The sequence below is a fragment of the Cervus elaphus genome, chromosome 24 (assembly GCF_910594005.1).
Source record: "Cervus elaphus chromosome 24, mCerEla1.1, whole genome shotgun sequence".
Lineage (NCBI taxonomy): Eukaryota > Metazoa > Chordata > Mammalia > Artiodactyla > Cervidae > Cervus > Cervus elaphus.
This window is the reverse complement of record NC_057838.1, coordinates 35,454,942-35,479,283: the sequence shown is the minus strand read 5'-3', so window position 1 is coordinate 35,479,283 and position 24,342 is coordinate 35,454,942. Positions and strand designations below refer to the sequence as shown.

Sequence of the window (24,342 nt, the reverse complement as noted above, 5' to 3'; positions counted from 1 at the left end):
GGACAGAGGAGCCTGGCGGGCTACAGCCCATGGGGTTGCAAAGAGTCAGACATGACTGAGAGATGAAGCACAGCACACGTACCATAAACGTGAAAAATACAGGCCGACTATTCTATAGATCTGGCTTCTGATCCACCAGCTTCAAATCAGTGATGTAGTGCTACTGTCTTTATATTTATTTTCAGTTTTCTCCAAAGGAGAAACAGTTAGCACTTTCTCACAGATGATAGCAATAATCCCATGTATTTTGTACATTTTACAGTCTAGGCTGATGTGTGGTTAGAACAGATACCATCATCCATGTTTACTCTTGAAGCCACAGAGGCTTTAAGTGAAAAGGCCTTACACTGGTACCCAGCTTCTTGTGAAATAATGCTATGTATCACATGACCTCCAATGGTTGTTTCCAAAGCTCTCCCTTCAGTCCTTTAATTTATCATTTATCTAGATGAGTTCTTTCTCCTTCATGTAGGAAACTGAGTTTCTTGGTGGTGGTTTAGTTGCTATGTCGTGGCCGCCAGGCTCCTCTGTCCTCTCTGAGTTTCTTAGTTCCCCACAATTCCTTCTGTGAGTCAGATGGGAAAAAATAAAAATCACTACCTAAGCAAACTATAGAAATAGGTTTGTATATTTAGCTCTAATAAATGCTATAACTAGGTAATTTAAATCATATAATATTTTCCATCTTTCCCAAGATGGATAGTTTTTTTTCCCCCCGAGGGAACCTTTAACTTAGGGATGTGTTTAAATCCCCTGTCATGTTAGAATAATCATTAATGTTTACAGTTGCTATGGCAACTAGAAATGCTGGCAATTGAGTAGGAAAGGAGCCTGAGAGAGGAAGATAAGCTGTGTCAATTATTGAACATCTGTCAAACATTTGACCAATTTAAAGTGACAGGCAAAAAGCTAGAAATTGAAAGCGGGCAAGATGTATTTTTACTAACATTCACTTATGAACATCAGGCTCGTATTGTTTTGCCACTCTTATGGAGAGGTAATTAACTTTTATTTTCATGCACGTAAAGGAGGTATTTTCTATGGGTAAGATATAGCTGCATGTGTAATTTTTTATGCTGTAATAGTATTAATCCATCTCTACTGGATGTTGCTTTGCAGTTTCTTGGGCTCATTTGCATACATTATTTAATTTCGTTTTCACAATAACACTGAATTTGGCAATTTCCAGTGTATAGAATTTTACATGTTATGGGAACAGAGAGGTTAAGAAAACTATGCCTTAGAACATATGCCTCTTTGGGAATGCCCTGACGATCCAGTGGTTGGGAATTGATACTTTCACTGCCAAAGGACCAGGTTCAATCCTTGGTCGAGGAAGCAAGATACTGCAAGTTTCTCGGTGTGGCCAAAAAAATTTAAAAGAAAAACTCATACACCTCTTTACTAAAGGCTTTCCTCTTCCCGCCCTAGCCACTAGCCATTTATGCAGGGGCAGTACCCTAAATATTGTTGCATGCGTCCCCATTCCCACTCTTACACTATGGCCGCATCCCAGATTTATTATGACCCTCTTTTCCTCTGGGTACCAACCAGGCATCCTCAGAACCCTAACACAGCATTCAGGTTGGCCAATACCAATCAGGCAGGGCTCCATAGTCAAGTTGAACTCTGTTCACTGTGACTGTGTGGTAATGATTTCTCACCTTGGCTTTGTGTGTTCTTGTTTACAAATCCTTTTCATATGAATGGTCTTACTTGGTCATCTAGCCTCTAAGGTAAGGGGTATCCTTTCTTTACATGTGAGAAAATTGAGGCTTAGAGAGAGTGAGTGATTTAGGCCAAGATCACAGAGTTAGATGGAGGACAGCTCCTCCCCTCCCACCTCTCAACTACACTGTCAGTTCAGTTCAGTTCAGTCGCTCAGTCACGTCTAACTCTTTGTGACCCCATGGACTGCAGCCTGCCAGCCTTCCCTGTCCATCACCAACTCCTGAGTTTTACTCAAACTCATGTCCATTGAGTCGGTGATGCCATCCAACCATCTCATCCTCTGTTGTCCCCTTCTCCTCCCGCCTTCAATCTTTTCCAGCATCAGGGTCTTTTCCAGTGGGTCAGTTCTTCGCATCAGGTGGCCAAAGTATTGGAGTTTCAGCTTCAGCATCAGTCCTTCCAATGAATATTCAGGACTGATCTCCCTTAGGGTGGACTGACTGGATCTCCTTGCTGTCCAAGGGACTCTCAAGGGTCTTCTCCAACACCACAGTTCAAAAGCATCATTCTCCGGTGCTCAGCTTTCTTTACGGTCCAACCCTCACATCCATACATGACTACTGGAAAAAGCATAATTTTGACTAGACGGACCTTTGTTGGCAAAGTAATGTCTCTGCGAACAGCATCGAAACATGTGTTTTATCTAGGGTGAAACAGATCACCAGCCCAGGTTGGATGCATGAGACAAGTGCTCGGGCCTGGTGCACTGGGAAGACCCAGAGGGAGCGGGTAGAGAGGGAGGTGGGAGGGGGGATCAAGATGGGGAATACATGTAAATCCATGGCTGATTCATGTCAATGTATGACAAAAACCACTACAATATTGTAAAGTAATTAGCCTCCAACTAATAAAAATAAATGAAAAAAAAAAAAGTAATGGCTCTGCTTTATAATATGCCATCTATGTTGACCATAACTTTTCTTCCAAGGAGCAAGCGTCTTTTAATTTAATGACTGCAGTCACAATCTGCAGTGATTCTCTAGAGTACTTCCAGCTAAAATCTGTAATACATGGGCTCTGATTTTAACTTGACTGCTGAATTTTTCAAATACACCCACACAGTTCTGTTTGTCATTGCTTTCCCAGCTTCTTCTCAGCTCTCAGTTTCTAGGAAGTGAGAGAACATACTAATTTTGAGTTATGATTTTTCTATTTCCACTTATTAGCATCAATATACAGTCAATGTGAGGAGGGAATGGCAACCGGTTCGGTACTCTTGCCTGGAGAATCCCATGGACAGAGGAGCCTGGCAGACTACAGTCCATGGGTTCACAAAGAGTCAGACACAGCTGAAGCGACTGAGCACACATACACTGCTGCCGCCAAGTCACTTCAGTCGTGTCCGACTCTGTGCGACCCCATAGACGGCAGCCCACCAGGCTCCCCCATCCCTGGGGTTCTCCAGGCAAGAACACTGGAGTGAGTTGCCATTTCCTTCTCCAATGCATGAAAGTGAAAAGTGAAAGTGAAGTTGCTCAGTCGTGTCTGACTCTTAGCGACCCCATGGACTTCAGCCCACCAGGCTCCTCTATCCACGAGATTTTCCAGACAAGAGTACTGGAGTGGGGTGCCATTGCCTTCTCCACACGTGCACTAGCACTGTACAAGTGGTCAGAAGATTTGATTTTCTGGCTTAGCTTTGTCTAATGCTAACATTTAATAATTCATTTTTCTCTCTGTTCCTCACTTTCCTTCCCTGGAATGTAGATAATACTTCCTAGATATGAATCAAATGAATAACAGAAGTGAAAATAATTTCAGGAAAAGAGAGAACTATACTAAGATATCAGTGCCGCTTAATCAACCATAAATCCTAATTTGATCTGTGACTATAAGTGGATGATTTAGAATGGGTCTTTAGAGTGAATTATACTGAATATATAATTTATCAGACCTACTCACTATCTTTGTTGTCATTGTTTAGTCACTAAGTCATACTGGACTCCTTTGTGACCCTATGGACTGTAGCCCGCCAGGCTCCTCTTGCCTGGGGTTTCCCAGGCAAGAATACTGGATTGGGTTGCCATTTCCTCCTCCGGGGGACCTTCCTAACCCAGGGATTAAACCTGAGTTTCCTGCATTTGCAGGTGAATTCTTTACCACTGAGCCACCAGGGAAGCCCATTTGCGATCTTTGCCTTATCCATAATAACAACTAACATTAGCTAACATTCATTGAGTTCTTGTATCTACTGGACATTGTGCTCATTAAAATTAAGCACATTCCTCACCAAGTTACCCTTGATCCTCTCAAATACTTATAAAGTGTAAGTATCGTTATACTCATTTTTTAGATGAGAAAGCTAAGTCATAATTAAGTAACTTCCCATGGTCTGAAAGAAATGGCAAAGTGAAGTTTCAGGATCAGGGATGTCTAACTCCAAATACTAGGATATATGCTTGACCAGTTGTAGAAAATACTCCAAAACACCTGAGGTGAGAATATTCATTTAAAAAGATAAGAAAACACAGACTTATTTAGATATGAGATAAAGGGCTGTGATCATCACGTGTTATTTTTCCCCTGAAGGTTTTTTTGAAGCTGCTGTCTTTTCTTACAGGTCTTTGTTCCATTGCCTTAAAAGAGATAAATGAGTCATTGGTAAGAATCCACAGTTCCTAAGAGTCACTTATTTAAAGAACAATTTTAAGTGGCAGTGGGTGGATGGTAGATTAGTAAACAAGTATTTTTCAAAGGACATTCTGAGGGAATTTATAAAGGATGGTAAATCTCTAAGTAGGGAAAGAGAGGACAAGAGTTAATATCAGCCAAGATACTTCTGATTGCAGGGGACAGAAACTCTTGGAAGGAAAATTATGACCAACCTAGATAGCATATTAAAAAGCAGAGACATTACTTTGCCAACAAAGGTCCGCCTGGTCAAGGCTATGGTTTTTCCAGTGGTCATGTATGGATGTGAGAGTTGGACTATAAAGAAAGCTGAGCACCAAAGAATTGATGCTTTTGAACTGTGGTGTTGGAGAAGACTCTTGAGAGTCCCTAGGACTGCAAGGAGATCCACCCAGTCCATCCTAAAGCAGATCAGTCCTGGGTGTTCATTGGAAGGACTGATGCTGAAGCTGAAACTCCAATACTTTGGCCACCTGATGCGAAGAGCTGACTCATTTGATAAGACCCTGATGCTGGGAAAGATTGAAGGCAGGAGGAGAAGGGGACAACAGAGGGTGAGATGGATGGATGACATCACCGACTCAATGGATGTGGGTTTGGGTGGACTCCGGGAGTTGGTGATGGACAGGGAGGCCTGGCATACTGCAGTTCATGGGGTCGCACTGAACCAAAGTGGAACTCAGTACTCACTGGGGAATTTTTTTTTTTTTTTATGAACAATTTATTGATTTTAAAGAATTAACAGATTACATGAAGGGCAAGTGTGTTTCCTCCAAATTGCTTTTTCTCAAAGACCTCAAACATGATGTGCTCTGACTTGCTCAACCTGGCAGCTCTGAGTCTTCTTTTCATCCTTTTACACCAGCTTGTCACAAGCACCTTAGACAGCAGCACGGGGCATTCTGCTCACAGCCTCTGAGTCTTGGACCTTGAGAGAAAAGCCCTTTGTGTTCAACTTGAATGGTATTAAATTCTTATTGGCTGACTTGTGTCATGTGACCTATACTGAACCAATCACTGTGCCTTGGGAGATACAGTAATATGATTGGTCTACTTCTTGACTCACCCCGATTCCTATAACCAGCCTTTGAGGAATGGTGATTAGATATCATGAGAACCAAGTGAAGAAGTATTGCTGAGAAGAAGGAAAGTACCTTTCATGGGAAACCAGACAATGAACTCTAACTCATGGATGATAAATCTTTCATTCAATCTGTCCATCACACCTCAAGGCAAAGCTTCACCACTGCAGTTAGTACCAGGTTTTTGTCTTTTTTTCTGAATGTCCAAGTTGAAACAGAAAATACTTCCCTTTGGGGAAAGGTGGATTTATTTATAATAGGTCACCAAGCCACATGCTTTGTTAGGGGTTTCACGTCAGCATTGACAAGATAAAGGGAAGAGACAAGAAAGATCATCTTGGATTGCAATGAAGACTGGTAATTTCTTGGTAAATTTGATTGATTTAAAATTACTGGCCGGCTACAGTCTATGGGGTCATAAGGAGTCAGACATGTACACACATATCCCCTCTTTTTTGGATTTCATTCCCTTTTAGGGCATTACAGAGCACAAAGTAGAGTCCTCTGTGCCATACCATAGGTTTTCATTAGTTATCTGTTTTATACATAGTAAAAAACATTTAAAAATGCATAGTGCATATATATATATATATATATATATATATATATGTCAATCCTAGTCTCCCAATTCATCCTAAACCTCCCTTCCCTCTTTGGTATCCATACATTTTTTCTCTATGACAGACTTCATTTTTCACAAATTGAAGGTTTGTGGCAACCCTATGTTGAGCAAGTTCTGTAGGTGTGGTTTTTCCAAAAGAATTGGCCCTTTTATGTCTCTATGTTGTATTTTTGTAATCTTAACATTTCAAACTTTTACATTGCTATACTATTTATTACGGTGACCTGTGTTCAGTGATGTTTGATAGTACTTTGCAAAAAGATTACAACTCACTGAAGGCTCAGATGATGGTAAGCATTTTTTAGCAGTAAAGTACTTTTTTAGTTTTAAGGTAAGTACATTTTTTTTCAATATAATGCTATTGCAAATTTAATGGACTGCAGTATGATCTAAACATAACTTTTATATACACTGGAAGACCAAAACATTAATTTGCATTGCTTTGTTGTGGCAGTCAGGAACCAAACTCACAATGCTCTCTGAATTATGCCTACACTTATATGATGTATCCTTACTTAAAGTTCAATGCAAAAATGTGACTCACCGGACCCAGGGTTACCTTTCTTGTGCCTGTAAACACCCTAGTACAGGAATTACTACCAACTTTGAGTATCTGAAATCTGGCCAGGTCATACCAGTATCATCTGATAAATCAAGTAGTTTCTTCAGCATATGTCATTTAGCCTGCTAAGTTGTGTATGCCAACTTAATGCTTACATGCTTACCTCTCTGTTTTTACTTAGTCTTTCTCATTCTTGGATATTCAAAAGACTGAGAATCAGTCATCTTTTCTTTATGCATTTTGCAAACTTAGTAAAACTGCATCAAGAAGTCAGAAAAAAAAACGTCTTAGGAAGGAAAAGGCTTAAGCATTCTAATTGAAAACATATGGATTTTGATATTACAGATTTTAATTTGATATCAGTGATCTGATGAAAGTCTTGTAGCTCTTATTTTCAGTTAACATCTTTGTCACTAGCACTTTGTGGCTCCAGGAAACTTCTGACATTTCGAATTTCAGTTCAGTTTAACTAGTGTTTACATGAGTTGCTTCCAGAAAGTGAAGCCTAGTATACCTGTATTCTTGGCACAGTAGCACTCAAGTTCAGTAGTTGGAGAGGAGAAAAGCAATTGATCCATTCTTATATGGAAAAAACAACATTTTAATATGTGACAGAATGTGTAGTTGCTATGAGGCAGAAAAGAAACACATGCTTATTTGGTTGTTGAATAGAGACCACATATATTTCCCAGTCAGGAAAATGGTGTTTTTGCAGAAGACAGTGGTTGAGATAAGCAGAGGTAGGAAGGGAATGCTGGGCAGACAGTGTGCTGGCCTCGGCTGGGGGACTCTCAGGGGAGCAGTGACTGTTTTCCCACGTTATTGTAAACAAACCTACTTAGCAGTATGAACCTGTTTTTAATTTTTTTATTGTGGTAAAAGTCACATAATATATAACATACTATTTTTTCTTTATTTTTTCTTAATGTGGAAAAAGAGCACATTTAAAAAAAAATCTTTATTAAATTTGTTACAGTATTGTTTCTGTTGTATGCTTTGGTTTTTTGGCCACAAGGCATATGGGATGGCAAAAGGCAAAAACCTGACCAAGGATCAAACTGTCACCTCCTGCTTTGAAAGGCAAAGTCCCAATCACTGGGGCACCAGGGAAGTCCCCAAACATACTATTTTAACCATAGTTAACTGTACAGGTCAGTGACATTATGTACATTTACATTTTTGTACAACGCTCACCATCATCCTTCTCCAGAATTTTTCACTTTCCTAAACTGAAACTCTGTTCCCATTAAATACTAAGTCCTCACTTCCTGTCCCCACCCTCCCTACCCCTTCATCCCCTTGCAGAAATTGCCACTGTACTTTGACTCTATGAATTAGACTCTTCTAGGTACCCAGTATAAGTGGAATCAAACGGTGTTTGTCTGCACCAAATGTATGCTGGGATGTATACCTAGTGTATAATGTATATTAAGGTTAACTTAATACATGCCCTATAAATAAAAAATACAGTTTTGTTAAGAGATACAAATAACACAAAGAATTTGACACAGAGCTTTCTACTGAAAGCCCCATAGGGTGGGCAGAGCCTTCCTTTCCTGCCTCATCTTTGTATCACATGCTGATCCTTAAGGGAATGAGGATGTATTGTATGAATAAGTTAAGCATGGCTGCCCCTTCTCAGCCTCCCTGGAATTTTGCAGAGTTCAACTTAAGGAATCCTCTCCCAAAATATAGATCCACATGGAAAGAAAAATGGAAAGCTAAGACTAGCTAACGTGGAGTACTGCTTTGGAAGGAGTGGAATACTCGCTTGATACCTTGTACTTAACTCTGAGAGACATGGAGGCTCACCAAGGGCTTGTGTGGAAAGGAGAGGCCTGATTGAGAGAGATGCCGTGAAAGGATTAATCTAGCAGTTGTGTGTGGGTTGCTGTGGGGTAGTGGTCAACCTGAAGTTGGCAAAATGAGTGTTCATATACACGTGTGTGTGTGCGTGCATTTGGCTGCGGCAGGTTTAGTTGTGATGCTCGAGATCCTCGTTATGGCGTGTGGGCTCCAGGGCAAGTGGGCTCAGTAGTTGCAGCGCACGTGTTTAGTTGCCCCAAGGTATGTGGGATCTTAGTTTCCCAACCAGGGGTAGAATCCGCATTCTGTGCATTAGAAGGGAGATTCTTAACCACTCACTGGACCTCCAGGGAAATCCCAAAATAATGTTCTTAAGCCAATAGAGAAGTAATGTTGAAACAAGCATAGAAACAAAGAAACAAACAAACGAAAAATGGGACTGGTGTGCTGGTTGGATTTGCCCTTCCACTTGCAGTAGGAAATGTAATCATTCTAGAGAAATCTGAGATCTGGGAGAGGGCATTGCATGAATAGGGCATAAATATTAAGCTGAAAGAATGCTGTCATCTGATGTTCTTCTCTTCTCCCACCACCCAAGGAAAAGTTGTATTCTCTCAAGAACTGGGCATCAGACTCTACCTTTTATGTGGTTTTCACACATTTTATACTTGGCTATTGAAGGGTACCTATGCTTCAGGGGATTAATATTTCTCAGATTTTGGCTATTGTTTGAGCTCTTCATAAAATATGGTGATACCTTAACTTCTTTAAATATTATGCTTAGCTGTTTAGTCATGTCCAACTCTGTAACCCTATGGACTACAGTCTGTCAGACTCCTCTGACCATGGGATTTTCCAGGCAAGAATACTGGAATGGGTTGCCATTCCCTAATCCCAGCTTTATATGCTATATATTTAACAAATAACTGAAATCACTATCTTGTAATCCCCTATGAACGGTATTTTCATCTGCCCACAATAGTCCACTCATGCTGTGCTGGGTCCTTACTAGTTTGACCACACTCAGCAGGCGGGAGCATTCCTTGTCTTCCATCAAAATACTCAGATTGGCTAGTGTGTTTATGATCTCCAGTACCATTCTCATGCTAACAAGAGCATGCCACTAAGGGCCACTCCCCTGTCTTGATTTGTCTTTCCTTCTAGATACCAGAACAGAGCTCCCAAGCTCAACTGCATGACTAATATGAGCCTGGGGAACAGTAGGGATTGACAGAGACAATGGCAAACTGGAGACCTCTTGCATTCTTTCTTCTGGGAATCTGGTACTCTGTTCTGCAAATATTTTTCCTGATGGAATGAGAGCCTAATGTATTCAAACCTTTTAAAAGAGTGTTCCTCCAAACCTTTTAAAGGAGTGTTTGTCTAAGTGACATCTCCAAACCAGCAGTGACAGCATCACCTAGGAGCAGATTCTTGGTCCCCATCTCAACCTCCTAAAAAGAGACTCTGGGGGTGGGACCTAGCCATCTGTGTGATAACAAGCCCTTCTAATGATTCTGGAGCTCACTCCACCTGGGACCCACTGGAGTAGTATGTGAATCTCCCTGATTCCTCTTAAGCACTGAGAGTTGAGAACTGTGTTTGAGCTTCAAGAAAACCTCAGTACCTAAATGTGTATTTGATTTTCAACATTTCTAAAGCAGGTGATCAGGTATGATCTAAATCAAACCCCTTACGATTATACAGTGGAAGTGACAAATAGATTTAAGGGACTAGATCTGATAGACAGAGTGCTTGATGAACTATCAAAATTCTCCAAGCCAGGCTTCAGCAATATCTGAACCGTGAACTTCCAGATGTTCAAGCTGGTTTTCGAAAAGGCAGAGGAACCAGAGATCAAATTGCCAACATCCATTTGATCATTGAAAAACCAAGAGATTTCCAGAAAAACACCTACTTCTGCCTTATTGACTTTTCCAAAGCCTTTGACTGTGTGGATCACAGTAAACTGTGGAAAATTCTGAAAGAGTTGGGATAACCAGACCACCTGATCTTCCTCTTGAGAAACCTGTTTGCAGGTCAGGAAGCAACAGTTAGAACTGGACATGGAACAACAGACTGGTCCCAAATAGGAAAAGGAATACATCAAAACTGTATATTTTCACGCTGCTTATTTAACTTAAATGCAGAGTACATCATGAGAAATGCTGGGCTGGATGAAGCACAAGTTGCAATCAAGATTGCCGGGAGAAATATCAATAACCTCACATGGTGCAGATGACACCACCCTTATGGCAGAAAGTGAAGAACTAAAGATCCTCTTGATGAAAGTGAAAGAGGAGAGTGAAAAAGTTGGCTTAAAACTCAGCATTCAGAAAACTAAGATCATGGCATCCAGTCCCATGACTTCATGGCAAATAGATGGAGAAATAGTGGTTATTTTGGGGGGCTCCAAAATCACTTCAGATGGTGACTGCAGCCATGGAATTAAAAGACGCTTACTCCTTGGAAGGAAAGTTATGACCAACCTAGACAGCATATTAAAAAGCAGAGACATTGCTTTGCCAACAAAGGTCCATCTAATCAAGGCTATGGTTTTTCCAATAGTCAAGTGTGGATGTGAGAGTTGGACTAAAAGAAAACTGAGCACCAAAGAATTGATGCTTTTGAACTGTGGTATTAGAGAAGACTTGAGAGTCCCGTGGACTGCAAGGAGATCCAACCAGTCCATCCTAAGGGAGATCAATCCTGAGTGTTCTTTGGAAGGACTTATGCTGAAGCTGAAACTCCAATACTTTGGCCACCTGATGTGAAGAGCTGACTCATTTGAAAAGACCCTGATGCTGGGAAAGATTGAAGGCAGGAGGAGAAGGGGACGGACAGGAGATGAGATGGTTGGATGACATCACCGACTCTATGGACATGAATTTGGGTAAACTCCGGGAGTTGGTGATGGACAGGGAGGCCTGACGTGCTGCTCTCCATGGGGTCACAAAGAGTCAGACACAACTGAGCAACTGAACTGAACTGAACTGAACTGAAAGCAGGTGATGCCATAAAAGACACATGCACTTGTGTCAGCTAAATCCATCTCATGTGCCACCATTTTCCTGCCTATACTCAGAAGTCTGAACATGCTAACAAAAAATGCTTCTCTATCTAAAAATCCTAGGGCCTCTTCCCTTGAAGTATGCAAATTTGCTGACTCCAGGCCTAGGCATTATTTTTCAAACTTTTTTACTGATCCATTACTGAGAGCACAGGAGAGTTAGCATCTGCCTCTGGGTATGTGGGCACATACCCTAAAGTAATCCGCTGCAAAGTACAAGATTTTGTCCAAACCTTTCCATTTACCTTTAAATTTGTATGATTTATACAACTACTCTTATACACTCATTTCTGGCTTTTTTTTGTTTTTTTGGTCAGAACAATGTGTTAAATTGCCTTTGAGTTACATTCCTAAATTTCCACTTATGAATATTTAAAGAAAATGTATAATCAGAAACATGTCCAATTTCCTAATAAAATAGAAATAAACAAGGACTCACCCATAAAATGGACAATATTGTAAGCCATACGCAGCAATATCAATAGCTGTACACATAACTGTGTGTGTGTAACTTTTTTCCATTTTCCTTCCCACACCTCCACTGCTACATCTGAGCGAGTAAAGAGCCTATTCTAAAAACATCATTGATTGCAGCGATTGGTCAGAAGGTTTAGTCAGGAGACTTATTTATAGAAATGCTTGCCACAGGTTTGAACGAGTTTTAGCACTGGGTCTTATCTAATTCTTGCCTCACATGGTCACCATTTCATTTCCCCTATATCACTTTTGCAAAGATGGTAAAAAGGTTTGACTTCATGTGCCAACACAAACTGATTGGAGGCAACAGCCTGAGCGCTGTGTGAACCTGTCTGGCATGGTCAATTCTCAGTGTCTGCCATGGGAGGAGGCATGGCAGGTGCTGGTCCAAGTGATAGATACATGCCATCCCTACTCCGCTCAGCCTAGTGAATAATGGAAACAGTGTCTGAACCTGGGAGGTCCTGCTTGATGATGAGCACCTGTCTAAACCAAGTTCTCTGGGCCCCAGAGCATCTATCCTGGGGGTCATTTTAGCCAGAGCCATGTCAGCACCCGAAGTTGTCAAGGGCTGTGGCCAGGGGAGGTATTCAGTTCAGTTCATTCTCTCCCTTGTGTCCGACCCTTTGCAAGCCCATGAACCGCAGCACACCAGGCCTCCCTGTCCATCACCAACTCCCGGAGTCCACCCAAAGCCATGTCCATCGAGTCAGTGATGCCATCCAACCATCTCATCCTCTGTCTGTCCCCTTCTCCTCCTGCCCTTAATCTTTCCCAGCATCAGGGTCTTTTCAAATGAGTCAGCTCTTTGCATCAGTTGGCCAAAGTATTGGAGTTTCAGCTTCAACATCAGTCCTTCCAGTGAACACCCAGGACTGAGGATGGACTTTAGGATGGACTAGTTGGATCTCCTTGCCGTCCGAGGGACTCTCAAGAGTCTTCTCTAACACCACAGTTCAAAAGCATCAATTCTTCCGAACTCAGCTTTCTTTATAGTCCAAATCTCACATCCATACATGACTATTGGAAAAACCATAGCCTTGACTAGATGGACCTTTGTTGACAAAGTAATGTCTCTGCTTTTTAATATACTGTCTAGGTTGGTCATAACTTCCTTTCCAAGGAGTAAGCGTCTTTTAATTTCATGGCTGCAATCACCAACTGCAGTGATCTTGGAGCCCAAAAATATAAAGCCAGCCACTGGTTCTACTGTTTCCCCATCTATTTGCCATGAAATGATGGGACTGGATGCCATGATCTTAGTTTTCTGAATGTTGAGCTTTAAGCCAACTTTTTCACTCTCCTCTTTCACTTTCATTAAGAGGCTCTTTGGTCTTTTTCACTTTCTGCCATAAGGGTGGTGTCATCTGCATATCTGAGGTTATTGATATTTCTCCCGGCAATCTTGATTCCAACTTGTGCTTGATCCAGCCTGGCGTTTCTCATGATGTACTCTGCATATAAGTTAAATAAGCAGGATGAAAATATCCAGCATTGACATACTCCTTTTCCTATTTGGAACCAGTCTGTCGTTCCATGTCCAGTTCTAACTGTTGCCTCCTGACCTGCATACAGGTTTCTCAAGAGGCAGGTCAGGTGGTCTGGTATTCCCATCTCTTTCAGAATTTTCCACAGTTTATTGTGATCCACATAATCAAAGGCTCTGGCATAGTCAATAAAGCAGAAATAGATGTTTTTCTGGAACTCTCTTGGTGTTTCAATGATCCAACGGATGTTGGCAATTTGATCTCTGGTTCCTCTGCCTTTTCTAAAACCAGCTTGAACATCTGGAAGTTCATGGTTCACGTATTGCTGAAGCCTGGCTTGGAGAATTTTGAGCATTGCTTTACTAGCGTGTGAGATGAGTGCAATTGTGCAGTAGTTTGAGCATTCTTTGGCATTGCCTTTCTTTGGGATTGGAATGAAAATGGACCTTTTCCAGTCCTGTGGCCACTGCTGAGTTTTCCAAATTTGCTGACATATTGAGTGCAGCACTTTCACAGCATCATCTTTTAGGATTTGCAATAACTCAACTGGAATTCCATTACCCCCACTCGCTTTGTTCGTAGTGATACTTCCTAAGGCCCACTTGACTTCACATTCCAGGATGTCTGGCTAGGTGAGTGATCACACCATTGTGATTATCTGGATCAAGATCTTTTTTGTATAGTTCTTCTGTGTATTTTTGCCACCTCTTCTTAATATCTTCTGCTTCTGTTAGGTCCCTTCAATTTCTGTCCTTTATTGAGCCCATTTTTGCATGAAATGTTCCCTTGGTATCTCTCATTTTCTTCACGAGATCTCTAGTGTTTCCCATTCTGTTGTTTTCCTCTATTTCTTTGCACTGATCACTGAGGAAGGCTTTCTTATCTCTCCTTGCTATTCTTTGGAACTCTGCATTCAAATGGGTGTATCTTTCCTTTTCTCCTTTGCTTCAGGCTTCTCTTCTTTTTGCAGCTATTTGTAAGGTCTCCTCAGACAGCCATTTTGCTTTTTTGCATTTCTTTTTCTTGGGGATGTTCTTGCTCCCTGTCTCCTGTACAATGTCACGAACCTCTGTCCATAGTTCATCAGGCACTCTGTCTATCAGATCTAGTCCCTTAAATCTATGTCTCACTCCCACTGTATCATCATAAGGGGTTTGATTTAGGTCATACCTGAATGATCTAGTGGTTTTCCCCACTTTCTGCAATTTAAGTCTGAATTTTTCAATACGGATTTCATGATCTGAGCCACAGTCAGGTCCCAGTCTTGTTTTTGCTGACTGCATAGAGCTTCTCCATTTTGGCTGCAAAGAATATAATCAGTCTGATTTCGGTGTTGACCATCTGGTAATGTCCATGTGTAGAGTCTTCTCTTGTGTTGTTGGAAGAGAGTGTTCGCTATGACCAGTGAGTTCTCTTGGCAAAACTCTATTAGCCTTTGCCCTGCTTCATTCTGTACTCCAAGGCAAAATTTGCCTGTTACTCCAGGTGTTTCTTGACTTCCTACTTTTGCATTCCAGTCCCCTATAATAAAAAGGACATCCTTTTAGGGTGTTAGTTCTAAAAGGTCTTGTAGGTCTTCAAAGAACCGTTTAACTTCAAACACCCATAAGTCCATGTTCTAATTAATAGAAATACCATATCTGTCCTGTCACATCCCTGTGATTTCAACTTCTCTTAGACATCTCCCCTCCTATCCTGTTTGCCAAAGTGCCATTCAAATATACTTCTATTGATCATTTAGTGTCTGAATGTTAGAGGATTCATCCAGAGGCTTCAGCTTTCAGAAGTCAGCATTCTGTCCACTCCTTGGGATATTGCTTCGATATTACAAAAACACATTCTTCTTCTGGACTCTTTGACTACCTGTCTATGGAGCATAATCGTGCTGCTTTGTGTTTAAGGTTCCTCACTAAGTTCTTATTTTTTTTTCTGGAATGAATAAGATCACTCATAATTTGTAATGTCTCCCTTCTCCTTAGGTCAGAGGAAGACAAATGACTTAGCAATCAGTTTATAAGCAAAAATAAACAGAACAAAACACCTTAGCAATATCCTTTTTTAAAAATTGACTTAACATAGTTGATGTCTACCTAGCAGGCAGGTGTTCTTTTTCTATCCCCATTTTTCAGATAAGAAAACTGAGTTGTAGAAATTACTTTCTAGCTGGTGAGCACTGAAGCCAAGACGTGGTCTCTATGTTTCTTGACACCAAATCCAGGGGTCTTCCCATGGGTGATGCTTTCTGTCCCTTGACCCTTTACAGACTACTCTCAGATTTCAATCCCTGTCTTTCTAGCTCCTCTCCATTCTAGGCGTAAACTCCATGCTTTTGTAAATGGTTAATGATGGGTGAATGTTTGGCCAACCAATAAACCGATAGCTGCATTCCTCAAACATATTTCACTTGTAGAATCATTTAAAATAATATATTTTTTCATATCTACTTGCCTAGAATCATATCTCAGTTGAAATTCCACCTCACAAGACTGCAAAAAGTAGAATAGATGTGTATGAAAAAGAAAAAAGTGACAGAGTTAGTTGCTCAGTCGTGTCCAACTCTTTGCAACTCCGTGGACTGCCAGGCTCCTCTCTCCCTGGGATTCTACGTGCAAGAATACTGGAATGGGTAGCCATTTTCTAACTCAGTAATTGAACCCAGGTCTCCCACAGTGCAGGCAGATTCTTTACCATCTCAGCCACCAGGGAAGCCTATAGGTGTATATAAAACTTTCCGAAGATCAGGAGGCTTGGGACTTCCTCGATCCTCCAGTGGTTAAGACTCTGCCTTCAAAGATAGGAGGTACATGCTCAATCCCTGGCTCTAGTTGGGGAATTAAGATCCCACATGTCACACAGTGCTGCTGGAAAAAAAAAAAAAGAAAAGATCAGAAGGTTCTCATGCTGCTGAAAAATTGATCAAAGTCCCAGTTGGTTGTGTTACACGAACTAGAATCCAGGTCTCCGGACTGTCAGTTCTGTTATCTTTCTACACAATATGACTTAACTCAAATATAAGTGTGTATGCATGTGTGTGTATATGTGTATAAAAGTTCTGTTTCTTTATCTGTCAATAGACTACCTGTTTGAATCTTAGCAAGTTACTGGATCTCTTTGGATCCTGCTTTCTTCATTTGTTGACATAAGATGTTGGATTTGATGACATGCTTATAGAGTTATGGGATTTTAATGCTGGAAGAAACTTAGAGGTCATCCAGTTCTACTGTTTAAATGTTCAAATAAGGAAAATTGATCTCTTCTAGCTCCAAATTAAATTCTGAGAGTAACATATAGCTGTCTAATGAACCAGCTCTTCTGAATATAGCAGCTACCCCATCATCCACTTTCTTCCCACTTACCAAACGTGTGACTGTGATCCAGGCATGTAATTTCTCTAGACTTCAGCTTCCTGATCTGTAAAATTGCAGGGATTGGTCTTAGGTCCCTTTCCAATTTAAAACTTTGAGGACTAAGAAAGGGATCTTTGAAAACTGACATTTTTGCTGCCCTTTGGGACATGACTCAGAATGTCGTGAAGTATAATACAGCTCTAGAAAGAAATTAGACAGCATCAAGAACAAGAGCATTCGTCCTGAGGCCTCTGATCAGAGGCTTAATTTGCTCAATGAGTACCTGAATTTGAAAATTGTTTGATTGATGGTTTCTCTTAAAAATAATAGCCAAATACCCTTTGCTGTTGGCCCAAAGATAGAAAAAAGGAACCAATTAAGAGAGTGTTATTTCATAGTTAATTCCCCAAAGATTTAGATGCTACAAGTTAGAAAACCATCACTAGGTCCTTCTGCCTTAATAGCTATCACAGTCTAACCAGTCTCATTATTTTTCAGTTGAGCATCAGGAACTTTCCAATCTATTAAATATTATATTCCAAGTATCTGTTTACCCAGTTGATACAAATTACAAATGGGACAGGAACTGTCTGTCACTTCCAGAGCAATTAGTGTATGAAAACTTATCAAAAGAAATCTGTCAAGTTTGAATAAGGATAAATATTGCATGTAAGTCCCTAAGGAAATCACACTGAGTGGGATATATTTTTTGCAGCGTATAAGAGTTTATTTTGTTTTATTAACTTGGCTTTATTTTTTCAGAATGTGAATAGCATTTCATGCAACCCAATGAATTAATGTTTTGCTCCGATAAAAATAGACTTTAGTTCTTAGGGGAAAACTGCATCATTTGGTGAGTCATATAACACTAACTCTTTACTTTCAAATTTCAAAAGCTCATACTGCTTCCAGGAGGGAGCACTGGAAGGGGGAGCTTCCTTGGTGGCTCAGATGATAAAGAATCCGCCCGCCAATGCAGGAGACCAGGGTTCAGTCCCCAGGTCAGGAAGATGCCCTGGAGAAGGAAGTGGCAACCCACTCCAGTATTCTTGCCTGGAGAATTCCATGGACAGAGGAGCCTGGCGGGCTACAGTCCATGGGATCGCAGAGAGTTGGACTCAAATGAGCAGCTAAGTGACTGGAAGGGGACTGTAGCTGGAAGACCTAAGATACAGTGCGCTTTGCCACTTTCTGACTCTCCAGCCTCACCTTTTCTAGGCCTTAGAATTGTCGTATGTGTTGTTTGGGTGTTGGGTTTTTTTATTAATTAATTTATTTAATTTTTATTGGAGTATTGTTGGATTGCAATGTTGTGTTCGTTTCTGCTGTATAGCAAACTGAATCAGCTGCACATACACATATATCCCCTCTTCTTTGGATCTCCTTCCCGTTTAGGTCACACAGAGCGCTGAGTTCCCTGTTCCATACACTCGGTTTTCATTAGTTATCTATTTTATACACAGGAGTGTATATATGTCAGCCCCAATCTCCCACTTCAGCCTACACCCCCTTTCCCTCTTGGTATCCATATGTTTGTTCTCTATGTCTGTGTCTTTCTTTCTTCTTTATAAATAAGATCACCTGTATCAATTTTTTTCAGGTGTTTTTTTTTTTCTTCAGATTCCAGGTATATGTATTAATATGCAATATTTCTTTTTTTTTTCTTTCTGACTTACTTAAAGTCTGTAAAATGTGCATCAGCTGAGGAACAGATAAAGAAGTAATGGTACATATATACAATGGAATAGTATTCAGCCATAAAAAGGAATGAAATTGGTCATTTGTAGAGACATGGATGGTTGTTGATTTTTTTTTTTTTTAAACAACATTTATGCTATGGTTAAAATCATGAAAACCTACAGGCATATAGGTTAGAATTGAAAATATATTCTAAATGATAGCTATCTTTCTGTTGAGGTATTAGAATTTCTAGGGAATTTTAAGATTCTATAAGTTTATTTTTTACCTTTTTAATGCTCATTTATCCCAGTCTATCAGCCTCTGCTGACAACTGCCAATCTGTTCTTCATACCCACAACTTGGTTTGTTGGTCTAATTTTTAGAGTCCACATATAAGTGAGATTATATGAGATTTGTCTTTGTCTTACTTATTTCACTGAGCATAATGCCCTCAAGGTCTATATGCACATTGTTCCAAATGTCAAGATTCAGTTACTTATTTATTTTTTTTTAAGATTCAGTTATTTTTAATGGCTGAATAATATTCCATTCTCTCTGTGTGTATGTGTATGTATTGTTATATTTATATATGGTTTGTTTATCCTTTCATCCACCAATGGACACTTGGGTTGTTTCTGTATCTTGGCTATTTTAAATGATCCTGCAGTGAACATGAGGATGCAGATATTTCTTCAAGTTAGTGTTTTAGTTTTTTTCAGGTGAATACCCTGAAGTGGAATTGCTGGATGGTATGGAAGTTCCATTTTAATCTTTTGAAGAATTTCCATACTGTTTCCCTCAGTGGCTGTACTGATATACATTCCCAGCAACCATGCGCACGGTTTCTCTTTTCTCGGTGTCCTCACCATTGCTTGTTATTTGCTGTCTTTTTGATAATAACCAGTCTGACAGGTGTGAGATAATATCTCATTGTGGTTTTGATTTGCATCCCCCTGATAATTAGCTATATTGATATATGTCCTCTTTGGAAAAATGTCCATTCAGATCTTCTGCCCACATTTTTCAATCAGCTTTTCTTTTCTTTTTTTTTTTTTTTATGCTGGTAAGCTGTAGGAGTTCTTCATATTTTGAATATTAACACTATATCTTATATATGATTTGCAAATATTCGCTTCTGTTCATTAGGTTGCCTTTTCATTTTATTGATGATTTCATTCACTGTGCAATTTTTTTGTTTGTTTATTTGTTTTTTAGTTTGATGTAGTCCCACCTGCTTATTTTAGTTTTTGGTGTCAGATTCAAAAAATCATCTCCAAGACCCATGTCAAAGACCTTACTGCCCATTTTTTGTGTGTGTATAGAAGTTTATGGTTTCGGATATTAATGCAAATCTTTCATCTATTTTGAGTTCACGTTTGTGTATTGTACAAGGTAGCCATCCAGTTTCATTCTTTTGCATGTGGCTGTTTTCCCAGCACTACTTACTCAATTATTGTCCTTTCCCTGTGGTATGTTCTTGGCACCTTTGCAGTAAGTTAACTGACCATATTTGTGTAGGTTTATATCTGGGTTCTTTATTCTATTTCATTGATATATGTGCCTGTTTCTATGCTAATGCCAAACTGTTTTAATTACTGCAAATTTGTAGTGTAATTTGAAATTTTTGAGTGTGATACCTTCAGCTTTGTTCTTCTTTCATATCTTTAAAATGAAGAGATAAGTGTCTGTTGGGTAATTTTTATCCTTACTACACATTTTTTCCTACTTTGATGTCTGCATTATCATTACATTATATTATTCAGGCCCCTTCCTAATTTTTATGGACAAGTAAAAGTACAGTATTCCAGGTAGTGCTATTTGCTGTGAAGAAAAATAGATAAATAAAAATTAATTAATATCATGTTTAGAAATTGTCCCCCTTCAAGTGTCTCAGCATTTAGCTCAACATGATCTCAACAGTGAACCAGCTGAGATTCTTTGGTTGACCTCCACACTTTAGGACTCAACAGTATTTACGAATGTTGTATGTTGAACTGATGTTAGTTAGAATCCTTAACACAATCCATTTGATACTTGTGTTTGGAACTATGATTTGTTCCTTTATCCACAGCATTGAAAATGGTTACAGTAATATGTTACTATTACAATTTGGGAAACTTATTACAACTTTAATTCAACATTTTGTTGTTTTCTGTTGTTTAATGTAACTTAATGGCTTTCCTGAGAACAGAAGTAATAGAGCTAATAATTTTTATATTATGCTTATTCTTGAGTTGAAATTGCATTAGCTCAACATTTCCCAGCCTCTATTTTGTGATGTATAGTAGATGTTTTAGAAAGAGTGTGTGGATGAAGGAGTTGGGAGGCACTTCTACATCAAGTAAGTTTGCATGACTTTAGTAGTCTCTAAGAAATTTGAGGCACATTGGCATGTTAAAAGTCTCTTGCAGGTCCTGAAAGGAGAAATTTTTAAATGTATTAAACTTTATTTAATCCCATTCTTCTCAAAGTCTTCTGTCACATAAACTTTTAAAATTTGAGATAGGTAGGGGGTAGAGAACCTCTATTTTATTCTATTCTATTCCTGCAGAATATGTTCATGGTTGCTTGCATTTCCTGCTAAAGTAGTAACTCACAAAAGCAGTGAAACCAAAATTCTTATAATCAAACAACATGATAACTGTTGTTTGATATTTTTACTTTAAAAATGATTAACTTTCAATGATTCAGATGTGCTTATAACTCAGAGGACTTTCACATAACTTGAACCTCACTCCATGCCTATATCACATTTATGATTATCTCCATTTGCTGGATTAAGTTGAAACCAAGTAACAGTGTTTAAATGGCTTTCTTTATGGAATACAGTTTTGAATTTTGGTCTTCTGGTCTTTTTTTTTTTTATTCCAATTAGGAAAATAACAAAGTGGATGTATTTTATCCTGGTATCCATGGTTCCTGCAACTTCCTAGTTACAGAACTGTGCATCTTCTACAAAATTCAGAAAGTTTTGTGGCACCAGCCAGAAGCAGAAGTTTTAAAAAATGTCTTCAGAAAAAAAATATATATGTATAGTTTATATATTTGTTATAACTCTCCTTGGAGAGATATGGGTTGATTAATATTTTGCTGGTAAATTACTTTCTAACTTATACCTTGTGACTTTGGATATGTTTATTTACTCCTAAAACTCTCTTATAATTAATTATGGGATAGGCAATGTTCTCTTCACTGTTCATGTGACAATATTTTTGTGAGGCTTGGTGATTACTTGCTTTGCCTGAAACTGACATGCCAAATTGAGAGAGGAGTACATTGCACTGTGGTATTTGTTGACTCTCCTGTTTTTGTGGCAAAATTGCTGCATTACATTGTATTTATTCACAACCTATTAGAGGGGCCTTTCCTCCCCCCAAATTGTAGTTTCTTGAGAAAGTTAACTAGCTTGCTGGGAAGAGCTTGCTTATTTACAGTGAGTATCCTCTTGACATCAGCATGGGGTTACTTATAATTATATGCATATGCGTAAATAAAATGATTAGCTATTCTCATATAAACCTAATTGTATCTCTGTAAAATAATGCATGAAGAAATGTTATAATCCAGCCATAAAGGGAAAGCAATCTACATGACCCCCTCCTTTGTATGTAAACAGTGGATCATTAAGATGGAATATGTTCCCAGTCACACATTCAGTTATCGAGGTCAATTACAGCTGAGGACTCATTGAAGTATTAAACAACAAAGTGCCTTTTCCAATAATTAGCGTTCTGTGTACAAGCTGAAGTGACCTTTCTGCCATTTTCCAAGGACAATCCATGCATTTAGAATTTAGCCCATGATCATATTGAAGAGCAGCACACAAGAACTCAGTCAGCTAGTTCGGAAACCACAGGCTCCCTTTGCATCTAGTTGCTCCCCATCCTGCCGAAAATAACTTGAGAAAGTAAAACAGGCCATGTTGGCTAATCAGTGCCCATGGCTGCTATATCACTTCTCCAGCTTCGAACAAGTCTAAAGATCACACTTTAAAGAGAGGAATCATGAAATGCCTGGAGCTAAAGAAGTTTGATTTCCTCAGAGCACAATAGTTCACTGCAGCAAATTGTTTAAACTCGCTGTCACTTAGATTTCTTTTCTGAAATTGAAAGCATGGGTTAATGTGCTCATTCACAAAACATTCACCTAATTCTCCAGAAAAATGAGAATTTTCAAAGGAACATTTTAAGTATGACTGCCTATTACACTCCTCCCATTGGCATTGGGATGGATAAGTATTTGTGAAAAGGTTGCTGTTTGACGGCTACTTTATACAGATGTAATAATTTTTTCAGCTAATTTTTTTAACACATTACTGATCAGGGGATTGTTTCAGACTAATGCCTATGGCTGTAATACATTTCTAGTCAATAATGTGTTAGAAATGCAGATTTTCATTTATGGGACCATCCAACTAATCATTGTATTATATTTAATGAGTATTTGCTACAATATTAAATAACCATCTCACTACAATAATGGGAAAAGAGTTCAACATCACAAGTGAAAAAGGAGTAAGAATATGCATCAATAGTAAGAGGCGCTGGGAAAAGACTGGATTGAGAATCAGGAATTATTCTGCCTCTGTCTCTAGCTGTGGCTGAGTTTGGACTAGACAGTCTGATCCTCTGTGTCAGAATTTCTCAGTTAATGGAAAACTATAAACTATACTGGAAACCATAAACTGCTGTGTAAGTATGTTGCACCATGATATACTATTATGATTATTGCCTATAAGATGAAAGTGATATAAGTAGTTTCCAGGGTATATCAAGATTGTGGACTCTGTGTGTCTGTAGTTTGAGCTTTAGCTCTGTAAGTATTATATGGTGCTTAGCCATGCTTAGTGAACTATAATGCTTATTCCTTGATTTAAAGAGATTGGACTTCTCCATCAGTGATCAGTGTACCTTCTAGTTCTATAGAAATAAAATCTTATTGACTGATGGTAGGAAGACTGGTAAAAATGCTTTAGGGGACTGTTATTACCTCCTGTTGATATTTAGCAGGCTGAAAAAGGATCATTGGGCAACAGTATGAATTTTTAACTTGACCAGTTCTTTCATGAACACAGTAAAGTTCTTATAAACGACACGTTCATAATGATGATTCCTTTTGCTTTCAGAGCTCAGCTATGCCTGGATTTTCAATGAATACCCGTCCTATCAGGATAATCGCCGCTTCGTTTCTCAAGAGACTGGGAATCTATATATTGCCAAAGTAGAAAAATCAGATGTTGGAAATTATACTTGTGTGGTTACAAATACAGTGACAAACCAAAAAGTCCTGGGACCACCCACACCACTGATATTGAGAAATGATGGTGAGTTTTCTAAGGGATTTTCAGAATTCTGTTTTTTGTGCTCATAGGTTGAGTTTGGGAAGTTATGTTATTGGCACACAAAGCTTGACTATCTCGATTACATTTAAGAAAAGTTGAATGCTTTTACATTCACTACCTATATTTTCTATGCTTGTGTAAGAAGTAAACCCATGAATCTATTTTGCAAGACTTACTAGAAATATAATTTCTAATTTCAGCCTCAGTGCAGTGTGAGTCTGTTTCTTCACACTTAATTGTGTACGCAGACAAAATGAAGTAGAAGGTTGATCAATTAGCTTATCAGTCAACTCTGTGTAATTTAGTTTTCAGTGTCCAGAAAGAAGTTTTATGTTATCCAAATAATTTCTGGGTGTGTGGTATGGAAGATATAGTTCCAACCACAGTAAAATGCAGAAATGTCAAGTCCTACTGGAGGTAGCTTTATGTTCCCACATTTTTGTGAGAATATTTCAAGAAAATAGATGAATTTCACCTTACTTACTCAGATGGATGACATGACAGTG

At 39.2% G+C, this 24,342-nt stretch overlaps 1 protein-coding gene across 3 annotated transcripts in view; it reads left to right on the top strand.

The window, feature by feature from the left end:
* CNTN4 (contactin 4) overlaps nt 1-24,342 on the top strand; it is a 975,314-nt gene that overhangs the window by 744,310 nt on the left and 206,662 nt on the right. For all 3 annotated transcript variants that reach the window (XM_043886604.1, XM_043886603.1, XM_043886605.1), the window contains one exon: nt 23,621-23,818. In XM_043886604.1, coding sequence (XP_043742539.1) covers nt 23,621-23,818 — 198 coding nt within the window. The remainder of the gene's footprint in view (nt 1-23,620; nt 23,819-24,342) is intronic.